Source organism: Apiospora phragmitis, assembly GCF_038363925.1.
Source record: "Apiospora phragmitis strain CBS 135458 chromosome Unknown utg000006l:1.0-5683423.0:1.0-5690449.0, whole genome shotgun sequence".
Taxonomy (NCBI): Eukaryota; Fungi; Ascomycota; class Sordariomycetes; order Amphisphaeriales; family Apiosporaceae; genus Apiospora; species Apiospora phragmitis.
Genome location: NW_027117404.1, coordinates 3,339,099 through 3,360,456, shown reverse-complemented (window position 1 = coordinate 3,360,456; position 21,358 = coordinate 3,339,099). Strand labels below are relative to the sequence as shown.

Below are 21,358 nucleotides of genomic sequence, written 5' to 3'. Positions count from 1 at the left end.
TCTCAGCTTACAGCAGCTCTGGGATAACAGATACCATGCTCAACCTGAGGTATGCACGCAGAAAAACTGCTCAGTAACGGAAAGCAACTGATCAATTTTACTGCAATTGACCCTTGGTCACAAGGACCGGTCAAAGGTAGGCGAAAGAGCAAATATGAGTTCATACGTACCTACGCAATCCTGCCGTGGATAATACTTTGATGGTTAAAATATCGGTTCAAGGGAAAAACAATCGATGTTGGCCAGGCTGACCTCGCTATCCCACGAGGAGAAGAAAACAAATAAATGAAATAGCAGTGCAGACCCAATTCACCACTTCGTGGTAATTAACAGGCGGTTGGTTCCTAACCACAGAGAAATGCTCCTGATTCCTATCAGACCGGCTATGACGACATGGCTATGTGCCTCATTTGGCGCAACGTTCCAAGAGCTCCGGCAACCGATCGGCATTGTAGCAGCATCGCGGGCGCGCCTATCTGACGCGCCGGCAGCTACTGGAGGTTCTTGGCCGGGCACGAAGTACAGGCCGAGCATGTAAACCGCCACCATGACGTCGAGATCTTCCGGAAGACTGAATGCGTTGTCCGTTGGTTGTACAGTAAGGAGAGGTCCCCACATCACCAGCTTCGATGGTACTGTACTTGCGTGTTTCGAAACAGTCTGTCGGTTTGGATGCCCATTGCTTCTGGCTGGCGGTCGCAACTGTTGAATTTGCTCGAATTGCACGTGTGCTGTGCAATCTGTACATATCCAACATGATGCATCAAGCAGTCAAGACACCTCACCGAGCACCGTTGCCCAACAGCGATCGCGGATTGGAAACTCCGAGTCTTATAATAACTCACTCAATCACTTCTGTAGGCGGGGATAAGGCTTAGTATAAGGCAGTTGGCCAATGCCACTTCAATGAAGTCACTGCTTACGGGATCTACAGTTTTATGGGGGGTCCATGGTAAAAGAGGGCTGGTATTGTTTCGAGAATGGTGAGGACACATCGAAAATCTGACATGAACATGGAGTTTTGTGTTTGCCATGCAGTGACGTAATAACAGATTGACGTCAAAAGGAGATAGTACAGGTTTATCGAGATCGAAAATCGATGAATGTGGATTGTTTGGCAGCTGAATCATCGGGGTCCTGGGTCAACTTACCTAGCATCCGAATTAGCATGAATAGCGGTGGGTAGAGAGTGTCACGATAAGACTGAAGAGCCAAACATCTTGGCAGCAGAGGAGGACAGCTGTGTACATGTTAACGGCCGTTGCGGTCATATATGTGGACCCGGCCGTCAAGAGTGAAGATAGTTCCGATCAGGCACAGAAAATTGGGCCGGGCACATCACGCCCGGGGCGAAAGCCCCGGGAGGGTCAAGAGGCTCAAGGACAGGAACATCAAGGCAGTCGAACGAACCGAAAATACGGCCGCGAACTGGGGAAAGGCACTCCCGTTACCCGTGCCGTCCTGCCACTAGACCCCGCCGGCCACAAAATTGAGATTTCAAACGGAGGGAACAGCTAAGATTAGACTGGCAGACACCGGTCCAAAACGGTAGCAGGGCAGAGGACTGCTGCACAGTACAGCATTACAGTACTGGGTAAAGCAAAAGGGAAGCATAGATAGGGCCAGAAATAGGGTGTTTCCCCGAAGTGGAAAGTTCAGCATGGGTTGGCCAATAGTCTCTGAGAATTTTGGTTTCTGAATTTTTTTTCTGCGGCCCATGCTTTCTTTCGACTCACATGAGCAATACTGTGAGATGAGTACCCCGCAATAGAACCCATCCATGATATCAAAAGTGGGCAGGGGAGACATTCCATTGAAACCAGAGAGGTGTCTCGTGGCCCGGGTCTGGCGTGGGATTTTTCTGGGCGTTTCTTTTGCATCAGGGGGGCCCTGCTGCTTCTCCGCAATGTTCTCCAGGAGCCCAGAACAGCGGGAAAGCGCCTTGATTGGCCGGTCACGGAGATCGTCCAGTTGCTGACCGGATCGCAGTTTAAGGGTTAGGAGGAAAATAGATTGTGAAGTCACAGTTTTCTGGACTCACCGAGATCCCGTACCGCCCCGTGGCCACCTCCAAGCGCTCCCTGACCCCCCCGTCTGTCCTCGTTCTTGCAACCCCCATTGAGGATTTAGTCGAGTTACATGCCAACCCAGCCAGCCAGCCCAACCCACGCAGACTACACTACCCCGCTTGAGTGCGTACATACAGTAGCAGTCTAGATTGATGTACGTACTGCAGGCTAACCAAGCGTGGTACTCCGAGCTACGCAGCTGCCATCGGCTCAATTTTGTGGGCTGCATTCAACCAAGGTTCGCTTGGCTTCTGCTTTACTCGGCGGCCTTTGCTTTCCAAGCGTTGCGCATTTCGCAATCCACGAGTACATGCCTGCAGACGGGCTGGATGATACAGATTCAGTAGCAGGATAGACCTGGACTGAGTCACGGAAAGCTTCACGGAACAAATTTAGACGAGAATCCAAGCCAGGGGACACAACCCTCGGTATGCGCCAGACGGGGGAAAAACACGATGTTTTCCGCGCATTACTTGCCTCTGATATTCCTGCCTACTGTGAGCAGTACCAGGTTCCTATTATTATGTTCTCATAGCCCTGGCCTTGCACTTGGTAGGGGAACCACATTATTGCGCAACCAACCCGCCTGCGCTTACGCGCGCCCATCCCACGCTTGCCCAACATCCGGATCGCGATCCCTACTACTATGCGGTTGTTACCTCCACCCTCCACACTCACAGCCACCTCATCTGGTCGCCAATACCGTCCTCTCCACGGGACTCGAAACCCCAAGCTGTCCAGTTCATTAGAGCCCACCGACCCTCGGATCGTGGCCCACTTCTCTGTGTCCTCCCCTATGCCCGCGGAAACAGCACCCTAATTGCTGACTACAGGACGACTTCCCACGACTACTTCAAGAGCCAAATCCTCCCCCAGTTCTCCGGACACTTCTCCGCCCCTACTACTCATTCTTTACAAACCACCATCACTTCCTCACACCATTCAACTTCCTTCTCCAAAGAAGAAACACCTACACACTATCCACTTTTTATGTCAGATTCCGCGACACCTCATCCGACACGCGCAAGAACGAACGACCATATGCCTGGACTCATCACTGAAGACGGCGCCAACGGTGCCCAAGATGCACCTTACACCAATGGGTACACCAACGGCGCCGATACCAATGGCCACACCAATGGCCACACCAATGGCCACACCAATGGCCACACCAATGGCCACACCAATGGCCACACCAATGACATCACAAATAGTCATGCGAACTTTGCCCCCTATGGGACACCACGAGAAGTGAACCACGACGACTGGTTCATTGGCAGTGTTGACCAAGGCACAACCTCGTCCCGCTTCATCATCTTCAACAGCTGGGCGGACCCTGTTGCCATGCACCAAATCGAGTTTGAGAACTTGTATCCTCAGTCAGGGTATGTGTTTCCTGTAATGCGACTCGTCGAAATACACTAGCTAATCGTTTCCCTGCAGATGGCACGACCAAAGCCCCTATGAGCTCCTCGATACGGTTGAGGAATGCATCGAGAAGGCCACGGAGAAGTTCGTCGCTTTAGGCTACCTCAAGTCTCAGATCAAGGCCGTTGGCATCACGAACCAGCGTGAAACGACCATCTGCTGGGACAAGAACACAGGCGAACCCCTTTGCCAAGCTGTTGTCTGGCCTGATACCCGAACCAAGGATCTGGTGCGCGAGCTCAAGACCCGCCCTGGCGCCGACAAGCTCACCGAAATCTGCGGCCTTCCTCTTAGTACATACCCAACCAGTGTGAAGCTGATGTGGATGATCAAGCACCATGGCGAAGTCAGCAAAGCGTACGAGGAGAGCCGCTTAGCTTTTGGTACTGTCGACTCCTGGCTGATCTACAAGCTCAACGGCGGTATGGAGAGAAACATCCACGTTACAGACACCACCAACGCAAGCCGTACTATGTTCATGAACCTGCACACCTTGAAGTACGATGAGCAGCTGTTGAACTTCTTTGAAATCAACCCCACCAAGGTCGCTCTGCCCAAGATTGTGCCATCTTCGTCTCCTGATGCTTATGGTAGCATCGCCAGGGGCACCCTCGCGGGTGTCAAGATTGGTGGCTGCCTGGGTGACCAGTCGAGTGCGCTGGTTGGCCAATGTGGCTTTAACGCCGGCCAGGCCAAGAACACCTACGGTACAGGTTGTTTCCTGCTGTACAACGTCGGCACAAAGCCCGTCATCTCCAAGTACGGCTTACTTGCTACTGTCGCATACGACCTTGGTGGGGGCAGCGAGCCTGTTTACGCGCTTGAAGGCAGTGTCGCTGTCGCTGGCTCTGGTGTGAAGTTCCTGCTCAACAACCTTGGATTTGAGCGAGACTCGCACCGTATCACTGCCCTTGCGGAGAGCGTTGAGGACAATGGCGGTCTGGTATTTGTCACAGCCTTCAGTGGTCTGTTCGCACCATACTGGATCGATGATGCCAAGGGAACTATCTTCGGCATTACTCAACACACCAAGCGTGGGCATATTGCTCGCGCCACCTTGGAAGCGACATGCTTCCAGACACGAGCCATTCTGGACGCTATGGAGCGTGACTCTGGCCACAAGCTTCATTCTTTGGCAGTCGATGGCGGCATGTCTAACAGCGACCTGACGATGCAGACGCAAGCTGATGTGTCGGACATCCACGTGGCCCGGCCGCCCATGCGCGAGACCACGGCGCTGGGTGCAGCTATCGCGGCAGGCATGGCGGCCGACGGCTGTGGTTGGGATAGCCTGGAGGATGTGGCCGAGATGATGCGCATCAAGGATCATGTCAAGATCTTCAAGCCGGTGAACGATAAGAAGAAGGTGGCGCGCATGTACGCCAACTGGGAGCGCGCCGTGCAGATGAGCCGCGGTTGGGTTGTCCAAGAAGAGGACGATGGCCCTGAGCATGCTACTGCCATCAAGCAGTCCCAAACCTGAGTCTAGTGCCATGACATTCTTTTGGCTTGGCCACTTGATTGTGTATTCGGGTCCAGTCTTTTTCATTTGCATTCAAGCGCGTAGCGGGAGGGTTTGGGGAAACCACTCTGGGATTGGCGCTGGGGAGGCGTTGGTTGGTTGCATTGCCGGGGAGTCCGAAAGGGGTATAATCCGCCTATAATTTTGAGCGGAAGGGAAGATATCCACAACGATAGCTTTTAACGATTGTGTGTACTATTATCAATCAACACTTAATGATCATATCCAACAACTAACTACCTTGTCGAGCATGGCCTCTGGTGATTCAGTGATTTTTTGTTTTGTTTTGTTTCTTAATATTTACTTGTAATAATATTACTTTCTCTTGCTCTTCATACAAGCGCGCAAGTGATATACCCTGTCGGGGTGGATCACGAACACGACGACGACTGCTGCACATAAAAGAACAAATCGATCTTACCCCGCTACAAGTGCATATATAGAGTTGCAGGGAGTACGACTTGATTGACAGTCTAGAATGAATTTGCCCATGGGGCGAAGCTGGAAATCCCATGGGGGTAGCTGTCTCGGTTCTCCATAAATACCCAACAGGTAGGTTATCTATCCATGTACGTTGGGGATGGGACCTTTACTCCCCCACCCCTCTGGAGTTGGTAAATCTCAGGCCAAAAGAATGCATATGCGAGCAACAGGGACGGCGGTTAAACACTTAGCCACCTGGGTAGCCAGTGTGCCATTGCCAGTTCGGGACGGCAGGATGAGGAGATGGCCAATCAGCGGCTAATCAGCTCCCAGCATCGTCCCATTCCCATACGACGGTGCACTATCTACTGCTACTGTTGTGAGTCCTTGCTGCAGCGAGCGGAGTTACGAAGCGGCCTCGGATGTATTAGTCGCCATGTGCCGAGTGTGCGTCAGCAGCAACAATAAGAGCTCAGACTTTTCTTAGTCGCTAAAGGTTAGGTCAGGTACGCACTGGTTAGATCAGCTCGGGATCCGGACGCCGGATGAGACTTGCCGCACCACTAGTGTTTTCGCGGGGAGTCTATTTCAGTCATGCTTGTTTGAAGGACGCGCGCGCTCGTCGTCCGAACTCGCTCGACGAGTGCATTACAGTAGCTTCAACGTTGGCTTGGTGAGATAAGGGTTGGAGCTGTGTGCACCGTACACCCTTCCAGTGCGTCGCTCGCCTTCCGCCTCGGCCGAGGAAAAGAAAGGGCTGGGAAAGGAAAATACGAGTGAGTGAGGGAGTGCCTTCAACTCAGGTCCTAAGGCCGAGGCGAGCAGGACGAATTGCTCCTTCGTGGCCCTTCGTGCCCCTTATTGGGCTGCAACATGCTATAAAGCTTACGACGGGTTTAATCAAAATGGCCCTCCACTGCGACCTGCCTGACACGAGCAAAACACCAAGCACTGGCATCGTGAAGTGATCGGCCTATCCACCTTCTCTATTGGACGGGGGCGAGAATAGTCCATTGCGCGGTTTTCGAAATCACCTGGCCCTTCCGCCAAGCGATAGTGGAATTCGCAAATACGATGGCCTGCTAGTCTAGAACCTTGCCGCATGCACCTCGGTTTCCCCCTTTCCCCGTACCTCCACTCGGGTTTTGTTGACTAGCACAGTATCCCAATCTGCCCCGCCCTTTTGTTGCAACCCTATCTTCTGCTGCCGTCCGTAACAGACGGTGTAGGTGCAGGTGCAACTCACGATACCATCAGCCAGTCCAGTTCGAAACGCCAGTCTTGGGGGGAGGGGCTTCCGCCGAGACTCGGCGCAGCAACGGGCATCCGGCCTGGTTGACTTGCGCTGTGTTGTGCCGTATCGTGTTGTGTCGCGCCGCGCCGTGCTCTGGCCACACACACGCACACACATACATAGACTCACAGACATTGATACACAAAAGCACCTCTCTAGGTACTACTGCTTCTGGTAACGCCGGGTACACTATCCCCCCCCCCCCCCTGGCCAGAACCCCACTTCCCGATCGGAATTCCGAGAATCAGGAACAGCACAGGGGAGGCTCGGTCGGCTCCGGAAGCCCACTCGGCGTTAGGCCAGGCATTTATAGCGCGGTACGGGCGCGGGAGTGTGGAGGGGCAAACGGGCCGCCATCAGATAAGATTACCTAAAGTACCCAAGTAGCCCCAAGAGGCCGAATTTCCTTCATCATGACGACCAAAATACCTCTCGTCTCGTCTGCTGTTCCTACCAAGACCTCTTCCCCAAAGCGAAAGCGTCGCCACCACAACCACCGCTGAAACAGAAAATGGCGCTGGGCTTCCGATCCCTCGTCGACGGCGCCCGCAAAGCCCTGACGCCCCTCTCGGGCACCCCGGCCTCCCTACCAGAAGCCGCCTCGGCCCGGGCGCTGTTCCCCGCCACCGACCCGACCGTCGACGGCGACGACTGCCTGCACGACTGCGACTCGTGCCACATCGCGTTCCCGCGCGGCTTCAAGATCGACGAGGCCGACCTGCTGTACGGGCACATCAAGGGCTGGAGCACGCACGTGCTCGTGGCGACGGGCAAGACGGACTGGACCCGCGACGTCGAGGACGAGAAGGGCTCCGTCATGCAGGCCCTCGGCGGCGCGCCCCAGAAGCCCGCCAACGGCCGCCTCATGCTGAGCGCGAGCAACATGCTGGTCCCCAACAGCCACGCCCACAGCGACGCCGAGCGCTACGCCGCGCCCACGACCGTCCTGCTGCTGCCCGCCTTCCGCCTCGTCGAGAACGTGACGCCGGCCGCCGTGCCCACGCTGGTCGAGCGCTTTATCGACGTGGCCCCGACCAACGCGAGCCCGCTGGCGCCCGTGACGCTGCCGGAGCGCATTCCCTTGTCTCCGTCTCCGTCTTCGCAAGACACTACTACCAGCAACAACAATGACAACAACAACAACAACAATAACGAGGGTGGTAGCCTGCCGCCGCCGACGGCGTCGGACCTGCTGTCGCGGCCGTGCCCGCACTCGGCGCTGATCCTGCTCTGCTCGCAGAAGACGCGCGACGCGCGGTGCGGGCAGTCAGCGCCCTTGCTGCGCAAGGAGCTGGAGCGCCACCTGCGGCCCCTCGGCCTCTTCCGCGACCTCGACGACGAGCGTCCGGGCGGCGTCGGCATCTACTTCATCTCCCATGTCGGGGGGCACAAGTACTCGGCCAACATGATGGTCTATCGTCGGCCCGACGCGTTCGGCGTCGACGGCGTGCAGCGTGCCCAGCACGAGGATCTGAAGCCCGTATCGCAGAGGAAGAAGAAGGCGCCTGCCGAGAAAAGGGGAGGAGGAGGAGGAGGATGATGATGGTGATGATGATGTCGGCGCAGGGCAGTGTATATGGCTGGCCCGCGTCAAGTCCGAGGACTGCGAGAACATCATCAAATACACAGTGCTGCAGGGAAAAGTGGTCAAGCCGGACACGCAGCTGCGCGGGGGCTTTGATCGGAGTAAGGGCTTGATGAGTTGGTGAGAGAAAGTCACAAGGGCACACACACACACACTATACATCCACACCCGAGGCGAATCGCAAAAGCAGATTGGCGTTGAAGATTTGTATACACATCTTCAAGCCATCTTTTTGTCCCTATATACTTTAGATCTGTCAATATGCTTCGCTAACATACAAGGGAGGGTAGCAACCGTGGTAGAATTGGCACTGCTCGCTCTGCTCTCTGCCTGCAGAGAGAGGCGTCTGTCTGAACCAGACTTGCATAGACCAGGAGAACATATTCTTCCTGCGTGTTCTGCATACAGATATTGGGATTGGGATAGACTACGACTACCACTAGAGGGCTAGATTCTCGGAAGAATGGGATGGCACCAGGAAGGAAGGAGGAGCCCGGATACGTCGTTGCACATGGCACGCTCATAGAACCCGAACCTATCCGTACATAAGTAGCTATTTGTACCAGGCTCTCCCCCAGACGAGAGCACGGCTGCTACCAAACCAAGTACTTGAACCCAACTACTCAACTCACACATAGTACATATATCACGTAACAGGCAAAAACAAAGAAACCCCCTTCCATGTAGTGAAGGATCGGATGTGTGGCGGCGATACACTTGGGAAATAGGGATACCTTTCCTCAGCTTCCTCGGGCTGAACTCTTGTCCGAGCGAAAAAATCAACTTCACTGCTTGACAGGTAGTGCTTTACGACGCTACTTGCCTACCACCCAGCAAGGCAAAGTTTAACTCTTGCATAAAGTATAGCGCTAATTAACTGTATTTGACTGACCTTTGGGCTGGCTATGAAAGAAACATACCAAGTGAGCCCGGGGATCGAAAGCAGCCTGCTGGGATTGGTCAACCTACCGGTGTTCAGGCCTTTCAGCACTTCAGATAGGTTTATACAAATGGGACGGTGTTTTTGGAAAACATCGGCCACACACTGTATTTTGGTGTGGAAGCTATGCTGTACACTACTGTAATACCTGGTTTGGGGAGTTAAACATATGCATGTTGGTCGTGAGTATGTTTGACTCCCCAAGCCAGGTATTGTATCTGAAGGTTAGACATCAGAGAACTCGTGGGTACATATCAAATTGGATGAATTATCCGAGCGAGAACTGACTTTCTACTTCACGCAAGAGTCAAACTTACCTAGCCTTGCTGTGGAGTACTTACCCATAAGACGTGTTAGTTAGTGCAAGTGCAATGCATACAGTACGTTGTTGATGTGCATGCGCTACGTAGGTTGGATGGTGTTCAGATTCAGCAAGTTATACTTTCCAGGGTCCTGCGCTTTCACGAATAAACTTCCATGACTGCACCACCACGTTCTGTTCCCGCCCCGTGCATGAAAGAGAACAACATCAGACCGACTACCAGTTAGGTAATCTTAGTTAGTTCAGCCGAAGACACTGTGAACGTCAACTTCAGTGACGATGAGAGGAGCAAGACACCAACAGCAACACAGTAATCAAGTACGGTCATAGCCAGCAAGTATGAAAAAACAAACGGTATATGATATATGTTCATGGGTATCTATTGAGTATCTTCTTCACCTGTATATCTCAATTCCCCTCTTCTTTCTCTACGATGCTTTTCTCTCCAGCGAGGGGCGGGGCTTATTTTATTCTCTGCCATCTTCAATGATAGGTTTTTGATATGTTTTGTCTGATGGAAAATCCAAGCGAGAGGTGATGACAGGATCGCGAGGCTCGTCTCTCGTAAAGTATTTGCAAAATGCCACATGTATATACAAGCACCCTTCGATGTATTGAGGGCTTCAACCTGCCTCATTCGCCGGAAACGAAGGACTCGTGGGGAACCGGCCTCGGAGGTTGAGTAAACAAATGATATGTAGGTTGCAGTCGAAACAAAAAACGCCATTGGTATATATAACTCCGTTTCCCTTAGCAAGCAAAGTGCTGAGATCATGAATGACGAAAACTCGAAGCGTAAAAACTCAAGTTGCAAATGCCAGGCAGATGGGTAGAGGCATTCGTTGTTTTGATGTTTGTTATTTTGGGCGTCCTCGCTAGGACTCGGGCATGGCGACCTCGACGTCGTGGCGGGACGGGAGAAAATAAGGCTACCAGAAGATGCTCTTCAGTATAGTCTGACACCTTGCGTTCGGTCGCAGGCCTTGTCGGCCACGCCTGTCTCCCTCGCCCACCGCACATCCCATTCCTTCTCGTCTGTGTTGAAGACGATTTCGCCTCGGCTGCCGATGGAGAGTGGCCTTGACCGCTGGATAAACGAGCCTCGTGATTTGCGACCCCATTCCTTCTGGCTCCTATACTTCCGCCATTTGGCTGCCAGGCACCGCGCCAAGACCCAGAGCAGGACCAATCCGACGGCGGTACCTACGGCGCATGCGCCGGCATAGCGCGCGGCAATGCGCGAGTAAGACTCCCCCGAGTCAATCGCCTTGGCGGACTGGTACACAAATTCATGAAAGCCGGGTTCCAAATGCTTTATCGTCGAATGGGTGGCCGTGGTTATCTTCCGCGGGAGGGCATGGCGTGACATATACGACAAATCAGACAAGGAAGGCGCAAACGCGCGGAAGTCGGTACATCGCTGTTGGAGCAAGAGGTGTTGGTCAGCAAAGCACGCATGAAGGACGACACAGCTAGCTTTCCAAGTTGAACTCAAGTTGACAGCTTTGGTGGAGCCACCAGACAGTCTCAGTTTCGCGTCATGGGAAGGGGGTTGGGAAGGGATGACAGGTGGTCATGAATGGGGTAATCGTGCCAATGAAGAATCCGGGGGAATACTGGAGGGATGATGCGAAACTTACGCCATCGACGGGTGCGGCGCTGATCAACGGGAGTGTGTATGCGCCCAGGAAGAGAAGCGCTGGTAGGAGTTGCATAATGGGCGACGGTTTCAGCGGCGGTCTTGTTCGCGAGCCTGTCTACTAGTACGACAGACAATTGGGGACGGCGCGTAGAGTGCGAAGCTCGCTATTGTGTTGTGTGCAACGACGGGTATATAGGATACTCTTCTTCGAGCCCAACTTGTCGCAATTGGCGCAGATTGAAGCCGGTGGTAGGAGTATCGAGCTTCAACCTGGCAGCGCCTAGACCATCTCAAGCCGGTATGGTATAGGCAGTGATACTTCCAAGACGCGAACGGGAGGGTAGCCGAATGAGTTGTGGTATTGTCTGTATAACGGTGTACCGGCGTCGGCGTTGGCGTCTATTCCTCTTGTTTATATCCTTCTTTCCTTTTCGCGGGTCGTTCCAGTTCAACGAAGAACTCTAACTTTGGGTCGGGAAGAGGACGAGGGGGGTTGGTCACAAGAAAAAGGAATAACTTGACAGGCAGGACAGCATGGATTACATACAGTAAGTAGTAAGCCTGCCTGGCCCTTTCTTGGCTTAGCTGGATGGATTATGCTGGAGAGGGGGGGCCAAGAGGAAGAAGGACGGGAAAAGGAAGCCGAGACAAGGAAGCCGAAAGGATAGGAAAGGGAATGGAGACAAGATCAACGAACGAACGAGCGAGCAGAAACAAAACGAATAAGCGAATGACTGAGCGAGTGTGACTGAATGAGTGAGTGAATGAGTGCTGATTGCTGACAGACTGCTTGTTGCTTGCTGCTGCTAAGGCGGCTGCTGCTGGTTGCTGCTCTCTGTAACTAACCTGTTTTCTACCACTACGACTTAACCTAACCTAGGCTCCAGGCAAATAAGCAGGAGGATCCAGCCCCCCCTGTCCATGGTTCCCGTGGTGGCCCAGTGGTGGCCTTGAGCGCCCTCGGAGCCTTGCAAGACCAAATTAAGAAAGCGACAACAGAGCCATGGCCAATCAGGGCGCTGCTGACTGTGTAAGAGTGGACGCCGTCGACCCAAAATCCGCCCAAATGACGACCCGGTTGCATGAGCCAAGCCCGGACGAGCCCACCCAGTCCGGCTTAGCTCTGCCAGTTTTGCGCCCATTTGCGCCCTCGTCAGCTCCTCACCTGCAATCTCGTTTTGGTTTTTTCTCTGTTCGTCTTTTGCTAATGCTAATAATTGCGCCGTTGTTGGTAGTAGTGCGGGTGACCTCCCTAATGTAGCTCCTCCCCCCTGCCCCCCTTCGTATCAAGCACCAATCACCGACCGTCCCGGCCCTATGCTGTGCGTGTTTTCAAGCTTAATCTGATCTTATTAAGGCTACCGAGTTCCCCCAGACTGTTGCTGGCTTTATTAGCACACAGCCCTGACTCAGTAAACAGACGGTAGGGCCATCTGCGCCACCAAGCAGTAAATCATACATTTAGGTAATCAGTATAATGCATGCACGATATAAACCCCCTAGTGCATATATATATATATGCATGCTTCTCGATCTATATCTGCTATTAATAAACAAACCCAATTGCTGTGGCGAAGAGAGTGCAGAGTCAACATCGCGTGGCTCGGGAAGTTTCGTCTTCTTCCTTCCTCCCCAGTGCCCCCTCTCTCTTTCCCTCCTGTCGACTGGGGGTGGTCTCTCGGTGTGTCGCCCCCTCCCGCTGTGCCGACGAGCCGAGCCCAAATCCTCACATCCCCGATTTCGATCGCGCCCACCAACGGACAGTCAACCTGCAGATTATGACACAATGCGGGAAAAAGAAGACATGCATCTTGCCTGCTTGCCTTGCAGACCGGGTAACGACCGGGGGTAACAAAGCATTTATGTGTCAGAATCCAGAAAGAATCGACCAACCAACTGCAGAGCTCTCCTACGATGGTCACGATTCCTTCAATGACGTCTCCTAGCAGCTGTCAACGACTCCACCTGCGACGCAAAGCTGACATGATATGACAGCGGTATAGGAAACGACAGCGGTATAGAGAAAGAAAAAGAAAAAAAGTACCTGTCATGTCGATCAGGTTGCCATCACGTCAGAGGTCTTTCCACTGCCGCAGAAATCCTGTCATCGCTTGTGACCAACTGGCCATGCAGCATGGCTTTGATTTCCTATTGCGGAACAATGAGTACTTAGTCAACACCATACCATGCCAACATCCCATCAAATACACAAAAACACCTGTTCTCTTGCTATTTTCGGTGCTTACTGCCATGCATACATGCACCGAGTGGCATGCGAAGCCCGTTGTGGCGGTGTCCGCAGTTGAAACTAATTACTACCTAGCCCTACAATAGGTGCGCTAAACATATGGCAAATAGTTGATTGTATTTCGATGGGTACGTGTATACTGAGTCGGATAGCGCCACCACCCTATATGCCGGGGGCGTGGTCACTATCATCCTCATTCACATCAACTGTGGCAAACAATAAGATATTCAACCCCCAAAATTAAGAAACGCTCGTCCAACGCCTCAACGCTGATGTAGCAGATCGTGTATGTATAGGCCGCTATTAAGACACCAAACAAGCCAAGATAACTAAGTCCCCAGGCAGTACTGCTGCACCCCTAGTAGGCCTCTGGGTTTGTACCCCTTTCTATTTTCTTCCGTACGGAGGGCCAGACAGAGCCACTAAAACTGCTTAGGTGTGTTTCTTGATCTCCTCCCATGAGCCGTCTTGGCTGCTGTCCGGCTCGGTCCCGTCATCGCTGCCCACATGGCTCTTGCGTCGCCGCATCTGCCCGCGCTCCGCCATCGCTTCCCGGATCTTGCTGTTCGCCTGGTCGAAGCCCTCCTTGGAATCGAGAGTGGTGAATCCGCTGATAGGGAAAGCGCCCGATCCGAATCCTCCACCGCTGCTGCTGCTTCGGCTTCTGTCCCGCGAGGGGGGCCGGGTCGGGAACATGGCGACGCGACCAATGTTTGAGAAGGACTCGTTGCGAGGGCAGCGCCCGGCTGGACGCCGTGGTGTTGCGGCGCGAGAGCATGGGCGGCGTGCCCACGCTGACGGGAGAGCTGGGTTCGCTTGGGATCCCGAAATCGGGCATGCTGGCGACACCACCGGGGAATGCCGGGTCCTTGATGAGCCGGTTCTTCTCAAAGTCGTCGTACATGTCAGGTCCCAACTCATTAATTGTGGCAACTACCTGTTCGGCCAGTTGGGCACGCTGTTGGCGGATCTGATGGAAACTATAGCTGAGACGATGGGTTGAGACACAGGATGAGAGGTCGCAGGGATTTGGCGATGTCCATGCCAACTTCTCCGAATCGGAGCGCCGCAAATGTGATGGCAGGGCAAACAGCCCAGCTGGCAAAGAAGATGGCCCACCAAGGAAGCCAGTCCGGAGCGTAGCCGAAGCACCTGGTGTAAGCCAGCAGAATACTATAGAAGTGGTAAACAACCGGCGCCAAAGCCATAGCAACGAGAATTTTCCAGGTCGCCATGACATCTCTGCCAGCAATCTTGACCGTGGATCCGGCCAAGGCCGTTGCAGCCTTCTTGATACTGATCACTTTCGAGACCAGGAAGATGGGCGCAAAGAGGACCAAGCCGGGAACCACTCCAATTGCCAGGACACAGAGTTTCAAAACTCTCCAGAGGAGCAACAGGACCACCTTGGGAATGAATCGCCTTGCGTGCTCGACTTGGTGGTCTTTGACATTCAGGTAGCGCAGTTGGTCGTTGTATTTCTTGATTCGGGTCAGAACGTCGATGATGCGGGGATCATCCTTGAATTTGGAGAAGCCCTTGGCGAGCTTGCGGTTAAGCTCAACGATATGAGAAAGAGGCAATTTCTTGCCCGTCATATAGAGCCTTCTAGCGGCCTGAATAGACATGAGAGTATCGTAATCTGGCGTAGAGACCGTCACCGACTTCAGAGACATGGTGCACATGTCCAGAAGCTGAGCGATCGCTTCTCTTCGCTCATTGTTTTGGTAGAGCGTCACCAGGTCTGGGGGCACCGAGAACGGCTGACCGAATTCAACCACGGCTCGTGATCGGAACTTGTGCGGGTGGAAATAATTCATGCCAACCGGCACGATGGTAAGGCCACAATCGGGATCCTGGGCGAGGGTGCCTAGTGCCATAATGGCAACGCCGGCCTTCAGGGGCAAGAGCTCAGTCCGGTCATGGCTACCACCTTCGGGGAAAATACCCACGCAGCCGCCAGATCGGAGCCGGTCAAATACAGCTTGGTAGACCTTGCTCTGGTCAATACGCGGGGCAAGCTTGTATTTAGTGCCCTCGAAGCCCGGCTTGGGCCCGTTGATTTGCGGGTTGGTGAACCTGCCCTCTTCGGTAATGTCGTCGCGGCCTGTAAGCTGGAACAGCGACACCTTTCCCTTAAAGGCTCGCTTGGTCCGTATCTCCTCGGGGCCGACGATCTCGAGAATGTCCACATTCGTCCCTGACTGGCCCTTCACCGAGGGCAGGAATATCATGCCGCCAACCTCCGCATCCCTCTCAAAGTTGGTACCGACGCCGCGAATGATATTCGGATTGTTGATGGGGTCGGGCATGTAGACGAGACCCGGCTTAGGCTTCGCCGAGTCCTGGGCGCGGCCGACGGGGACAGAGCCGACCTGGCGCGAGCCCCAGCCGATGAAGCCATGGACCGATTTCTGGGCAATAAGCAGCGACACGCGCCTGTGGGCTTCGTTGCGCAGGGTACGTTGTAGGATGATGGCGTCGACGAACTGGTTCGCATGTGGCGCAGCGATAAACAAGACCGGGCCCGATCTAGGCACGTACCAGGAGCCTCTATGGTGAACCTCGCGGAAGAACAAGTCGATGACTATCGAGATGCCCCAGAGAAAAGCGTCGTATTTCCAATTGCTCATAGGATAAAGTTCCTTGCCGGGATTCGCGTCGCCTTCGGCTGGCTTCGCAGGAGCTTGCTGCTCCTTCGACGTATTGTCCGACATGGCGTCGTTTGTCGGCAGTCTCGTAGACGGGGTTTGCTGGGTCGGACAACAAGTTTGTGATGAAGCGTAAATTGATGTTTGTGTCACCAATCGTCTCTAATGGTTCGGCGGGAGGTTTGTCGGAATATAGCAGGCAAACAGAACTGTAGTCTCGCAACCAGGCTGAGTCGTCGTGTGAAGCTAGTGTTCCAAGAAAGAATTGCGATGGTCTAAAAATGGCAATGTGTCAGGATGACATTGGTTAAGAGGCCTCAGGTTGGGTCGCTATGGGCGAAGCAGCGAGGGCTGAGGTATATATTGTATCGTGCTTCCTTGGGTTGGCAGATATGGCTCTGTTGCAGCCCATGCAAGCATAGCACGATGGAAGCGTGGTGTGCAAATCACCTGCAGAGCGCATAACCGGAAGACCGGGGTGCCCAAATCAAAGAGCGATGGTGATAAGGCCCAGTCGGCCAGATAGCCAACAAAAAAAACACCCAGTGTACCTAAGGTATTGCCCCCTAGCTTGAAAAGGCGACGAAAGACAGGAGAAGACAGTTGTTGTTGTTGAGTGTGGTCTGCACAAGGATGGGAATATCCACGATATTGGAGAGGTTAGGTAGTAGTAGATGTTTTACTTAGCAGCAGGTCATCGTCATGGGCTATCATTGTGGCATGCAGATCTCGTCGCTGGGCTTCTTTAGCTTGAACTGGGCGTTGACACCTTGGAGATAGGAAGCGCCGTTGTTTTATTCGCTGGCCCCATAGGGTGTAGTAGGCCCGTCCTTTTTTCTTTGTTTCTTTCTCTCGTACTGCAATAGGGCAAAATCCTTTTTCTGCTTGTAGTGCGATTAAAGCCCACAACCTGAATAACTAATAAGGTTTGCTACTGGCATCGGTTACGAACGCTTGCCACCCAATTTGCGAGGCTCTACTCGTACATACATGTATCCGTACTTCTTCTTCCTTCTTTCCGCTTTGGTGAGGTTGAGAGCTGGGGCGGGGCGCAACGGTGGCGTCCATATACCCTCCCTCCTTAACTTACCCCTCGTTCCTCTTCAGCATCACTCGAATACGAAGAAAAAAAAGCAAGTATGAGAGGAGTATCGTATGTACAAGCAATGAAACACGAGGCAGTGATTCAACAGCTAGGTGCCTGCCATGTCAAGCATGATAGGTTAGAACTTGAAGCGCGACATATGCAGTACTGGATTTCTTGCATTCCCAACAAAACAGCTCTTTTTTCGAGTACGAGCAAGATGGCGGCGCCGTGACTTCATAGGCTGGAAATAAACATAATTACAACGTTTATTGTCGCTCGCTAGACTTGATCGAGGCCAGGTACTGGCTGCTACTACTACCCAAGGTGGTATGGACGGCTGAGCCGGTGAGAACTCTACGTCAGCCACCATATACTCTCGTCCGCTATATTAGTACTCGTTATTTCTTCAGAGCTTTGTGCGCCAGCGATTCCGCCCGAGCTCCGAGAGAAAATAGCCACATAGCTACGCAGAATCCTATGGTTTTATATCTGTCCCTGTGTGATTGTTACCTCGATGCCGCACAAAAGACGCTGTAAAATAGGCCTCACCAGGGCCGATGAGTAGGAATGCTCGCTATACGCTTTGCACCATATTCCATCCTGCTCAACCCTTGGCTCTGCCTTTGCCCTTCTTCCGCTTACTCTCAGGCACACTGGCACTACCGGCCTCCAACTCCTCTTGTTCAATGGCACCTTCGGCCTCCATTTCTTTGAGCTTCTCCTGTCCGCTGATGAACATGCTCAAGTCATGGTTCTGATCCTTCAGGTCCGCATTCTCCACCTGAAGGCCCTTGATCTGCTCACCCAAGCTGTTCATCTCCTTGTTGACGTGCTCGAGACGCTTCATGAGTCCCTCGTTGACCAGCTTTTCCTCTTGCAGACTCTTGCTCAAGTTGCGAGCCAGCTCCGTCGACTTCGTAGCACGCACACGTTCACGAGCAATCTCCTTCTCTAGGTTCGGTAGGGTATCCGACGTGAGAACATGGTGGTCTGCTTTCAGTGATCGTAGTTCTTTGAGTGCTTCCGTCGCTTGCGCGGCGGCCGCCTCGGCAGTTGCTGAGGCTTTCGCAGCCTTGTCAGCGGCTTTCGAGAGCATATCCTCGAAGTAATCACGCTGGCTCTCAAGCTGGCTTGTCAGCAGATGGGTGTATTCGATGCCGATGCTGTCAAGCTTAGCACGGGGTACTACATCCTGTTGCTCCCGGGTTGGTCATGATGGCCTGGCAACTCCACAACCTTGCCTTCCCCCTTCTCTCTAATTAGGCGGTGGACCCAAATATCACCGGCGTAATCCCAGACATGTTGAGTGTCGAGCTCAAGGGCATAGGTGTGTGCGGTATCCTTCCAGTGCTCCTTTGCATGACCCCCTTTGTACCTCCCACAGCCCACGTTGCCGCAGATGAGACAGATCCACAAGTCGTCGGGAGAGTCGCAAACGGCGCAGAGATTGGAGACATGAGAGCCAAAGGGCTGTGTGTACGGGTTTCCAGGGTCACTGTGCCCCGAAGACGAGGGACCATCGTCAGTGCTGTCAGAGATAGCGAGCGACGGATTGGTATGTCGGCAAACTGGGCATCCGGATCCCCTCCACTTTTGCAAGCAAGAGCAATGAAATACATGTTGGCAAGGGATCGTCAAGAGGCCTGTTGTATCATCCATACGCTCAAGACAGACTGGGCAAGTCGGCAGCTCGACGAGACTAGGTGTGGGGGGAAGGGAGTGGTTTGAGAGACCCGGTTGCTGCACTTGAGATGGACGGTGTAAATGGGTCTTGGCTTAGATCAGGGAAGCTCTCGTTGGACCGCATTGGCGTCTCGAAGGTGATAGACCGAATAAATGCAATGGTGCAGGTCTCGGGTTCGATATCGTTGAATACCTTGCCGTCAAACTCCCTTTTGAACGTATAGGCACGTTTGCTGTCGCGAAACTTCAGCAGCACCAGGTATCGGTTCAAGCGACCCGTCATGACCATCCTGTAGTGGCTAACATGATATCTCCATTTCTCGCCAATAAAGCCAAGAAAGTCACTTGGCGACAGGTAGCTGGGAACTGCTGGTATACATAACGTGGTGCAATCTACCCCCTCGAATCGCTCTGGATCTTCCACCTCTTCGGCATCAGCAAGCGCCGACAGCTCGGGCGTTTCCTCGACCTCTCGATATAGATGAACAATTCCCCAGCCGATATTGGTATCTTTGGTCTTCAAGGGCAAGAATCTTGCCTTTGTAGCTTTCCCCGCACTCCCCATAGAGGGCCCTACTGCGGCCGCGGCCGCAGATGATGTTGAGGTGGACTGGGATGCCATGGCACTGATGTTGCTCTCGGTCGAAGTAGCCAACTCTAGACTGTGAATGGTAAGTTGGCTGAAGCGCCAGTCTTTTGCGGCCGTCTGCGGTTTGATAGCAGCATGCGATTGAGGTGGAAGAAAGCTAGCGGTTCGCTGGTGAAGCTGTCGATACTGCCTCTCGTTCAGGATAAGACGATTCGGTTCGATCTCGTTGGCGATGGGGCGCGACGTTCCACAATCTATGAGACTGCGACTTGGCTCGGACTTGAGGTTCACTGAGGACTGGGTGTGGTATTCGGGGGGCGGCTGCCTGCTGTTGCGATTGCAAGGGATGGATCCTTGGTGATGCGCCGGAAGCTCGCCGAAGATGCCAAAGTGCTTAGGCGGCAACCAGATAGGAACGTTAGACGTGCGCTCAACGTTGGATTGAGGTTGTGTTATTGATGTGGAATAAAGCTCGAAGCATAGGTGGTAATAGTAAGACGGCATGTCTCTAATCGTAGTGCTGCTCTCGTTTGCTACCAATGTTGAAATCAAGCTCCCGACTTGCGCCCAGGACAAAACGAGATAACCACCACCATGTGGAGAATACAGGAGCCGCTTCTCATGGAGGCAATAGAATCTCGGCTATTCGCAAGCAATCGAGGGGAACCAGGGGTCTCATACTTCGATTCTGATTTTAACGTGGCTGTAGTTGTAGCAAAGGAAAGATTACCCAGGTACGCATGAGTCTTCGCGAAGATTTGGTAGGTAACGAGCGGACGAAGTGGGGTGGACGCCCGGCTGATACCCTCACGACGTCACACTCCAGTGTGCATAGAAAGAAAGTACTTAGGCACTCGACTACCACTTGCAAGGTCACCAAATCACATGAGAACGGGCTATTGATTAGATGAACTAGATTGAATTCATCAAATGCATCCTTTTACAGATGATAGTGTACTAAGTAGGAGTAATGTGATTCCAGAGAATCCTATGAACGCAATGCTGAAAGCAGACGCAATGCCCATTCTTGGGCCCCAAATCAGAACTCCTCCTTCAATCGTCAAGGGTATTGGTTTCATGAGGCGGTTGGAGCAGTTTACTGGCCACCGCGAAGTCGGAGCACCAAGTGAAGAGTCGACTCCTTCTGAATGTTGTAGTCACTCAAAGTGCGCCCGTCTTCAAGCTGCTTTCCAGCAAAGATAAGACGCTGTTGGTCCGGAGGAATGCCCTCCTTATCCTGAATCTTGCTCTTCACGTTATCAATCGTGTCTGACGACTCGACCTCCAACGTGATCGTCTTGCCCGTTAGCGTCTTGACGAAGATTTGCATACCACCACGGAGACGAAGCACCAAATGCAGAGTCGACTCCTTCTGGATGTTGTAGTCGCTCAAGGTACGGCCATCCTCAAGCTGCTTTCCGGCGAAGATGAGACGTTGTTGATCCGGAGGGATACCCTCCTTATCTTGAATCTTGCTCTTCACGTTATCGATGGTGTCGGAACTCTCTACCTCCAGGGTAATGGTCTTGCCGGTCAAAGTCTTGACAAAGATCTGCATACCACCACGGAGACGAAGGACGAGATGGAGGGTAGACTCCTTCTGAATGTTGTAGTCGGAGAGAGTGCGGCCATCCTCGAGTTGCTTGCCAGCAAAGATCAGGCGCTGTTGGTCTGGGGGAATACCCTCCTTGTCCTGAATCTTGGACTTGACGTTGTCGATGGTATCGCTGGACTCGACCTCAAGAGTGATGGTCTTGCCAGTGAGAGTCTTGACGAAGATCTGCATACCACCACGCAGGCGGAGAACGAGATGGAGGGTGGACTCCTTCTGAATGTTGTAGTCGGAGAGAGTGCGGCCGTCTTCAAGCTGCTTGC

The 21,358-nt window shown here is 53.2% G+C and overlaps 6 protein-coding genes across 6 annotated transcripts; 2 read left to right on the top strand and 4 right to left on the bottom strand.

Moving 5' to 3' along the window:
• Positions 1–3,110: 3,110 nt before the first annotated feature.
• On the top strand, positions 3,111–4,980 carry PG994_006299 (uncharacterized protein; the record flags this gene model as incomplete). Its single annotated transcript, XM_066857708.1, has 2 exons — positions 3,111–3,454; positions 3,513–4,980. The coding sequence occupies 2 exons, from the start codon at positions 3,111–3,113 to the stop codon at positions 4,978–4,980; spliced, it is 1,812 nt and encodes a 603-aa protein (XP_066716977.1).
• A 2,267-nt stretch (positions 4,981–7,247) lies between these two features.
• PG994_006298 (Bcapd1) lies at positions 7,248–8,445 on the top strand (the record flags this gene model as incomplete). The annotated part of the gene is made up of 2 exons (XM_066857707.1): positions 7,248–8,216; positions 8,260–8,445. The coding sequence occupies 2 exons, from the start codon at positions 7,248–7,250 to the stop codon at positions 8,443–8,445; spliced, it is 1,155 nt and encodes a 384-aa protein (XP_066716976.1).
• A 2,084-nt stretch (positions 8,446–10,529) lies between these two features.
• On the bottom strand, positions 10,530–11,298 carry PG994_006297 (uncharacterized protein; the record flags this gene model as incomplete). Its single annotated transcript, XM_066857706.1, has 2 exons — positions 10,530–10,859; positions 11,224–11,298. The coding sequence occupies 2 exons, from the start codon at positions 11,296–11,298 to the stop codon at positions 10,530–10,532; spliced, it is 405 nt and encodes a 134-aa protein (XP_066716975.1).
• Positions 11,299–13,905: 2,607 nt separating this feature from the next.
• Positions 13,906–14,377, bottom strand: PG994_006296 (Sucrase/ferredoxin-like-domain-containing protein; the record flags this gene model as incomplete). The annotated part of the gene is made up of 2 exons (XM_066857705.1): positions 13,906–14,083; positions 14,118–14,377. 2 exons carry the CDS (start codon positions 14,375–14,377, stop codon positions 13,906–13,908), a joined length of 438 nt encoding a protein of 145 aa, XP_066716974.1.
• A 76-nt stretch (positions 14,378–14,453) lies between these two features.
• Positions 14,454–16,190, bottom strand: PG994_006295 (acyltransferase; the record flags this gene model as incomplete). Its single annotated transcript, XM_066857704.1, has 1 exon — positions 14,454–16,190. One exon carries the CDS (start codon positions 16,188–16,190, stop codon positions 14,454–14,456), a length of 1,737 nt encoding a protein of 578 aa, XP_066716973.1.
• A 1,625-nt stretch (positions 16,191–17,815) lies between these two features.
• PG994_006294 (Zn-finger in ubiquitin-hydrolase) lies at positions 17,816–19,987 on the bottom strand (the record flags this gene model as incomplete). The annotated part of the gene is made up of 3 exons (XM_066857703.1): positions 17,816–18,382; positions 18,448–18,739; positions 18,945–19,987. The coding sequence occupies 3 exons, from the start codon at positions 19,985–19,987 to the stop codon at positions 17,816–17,818; spliced, it is 1,902 nt and encodes a 633-aa protein (XP_066716972.1).
• Positions 19,988–21,358: the final 1,371 nt, after the last annotated feature.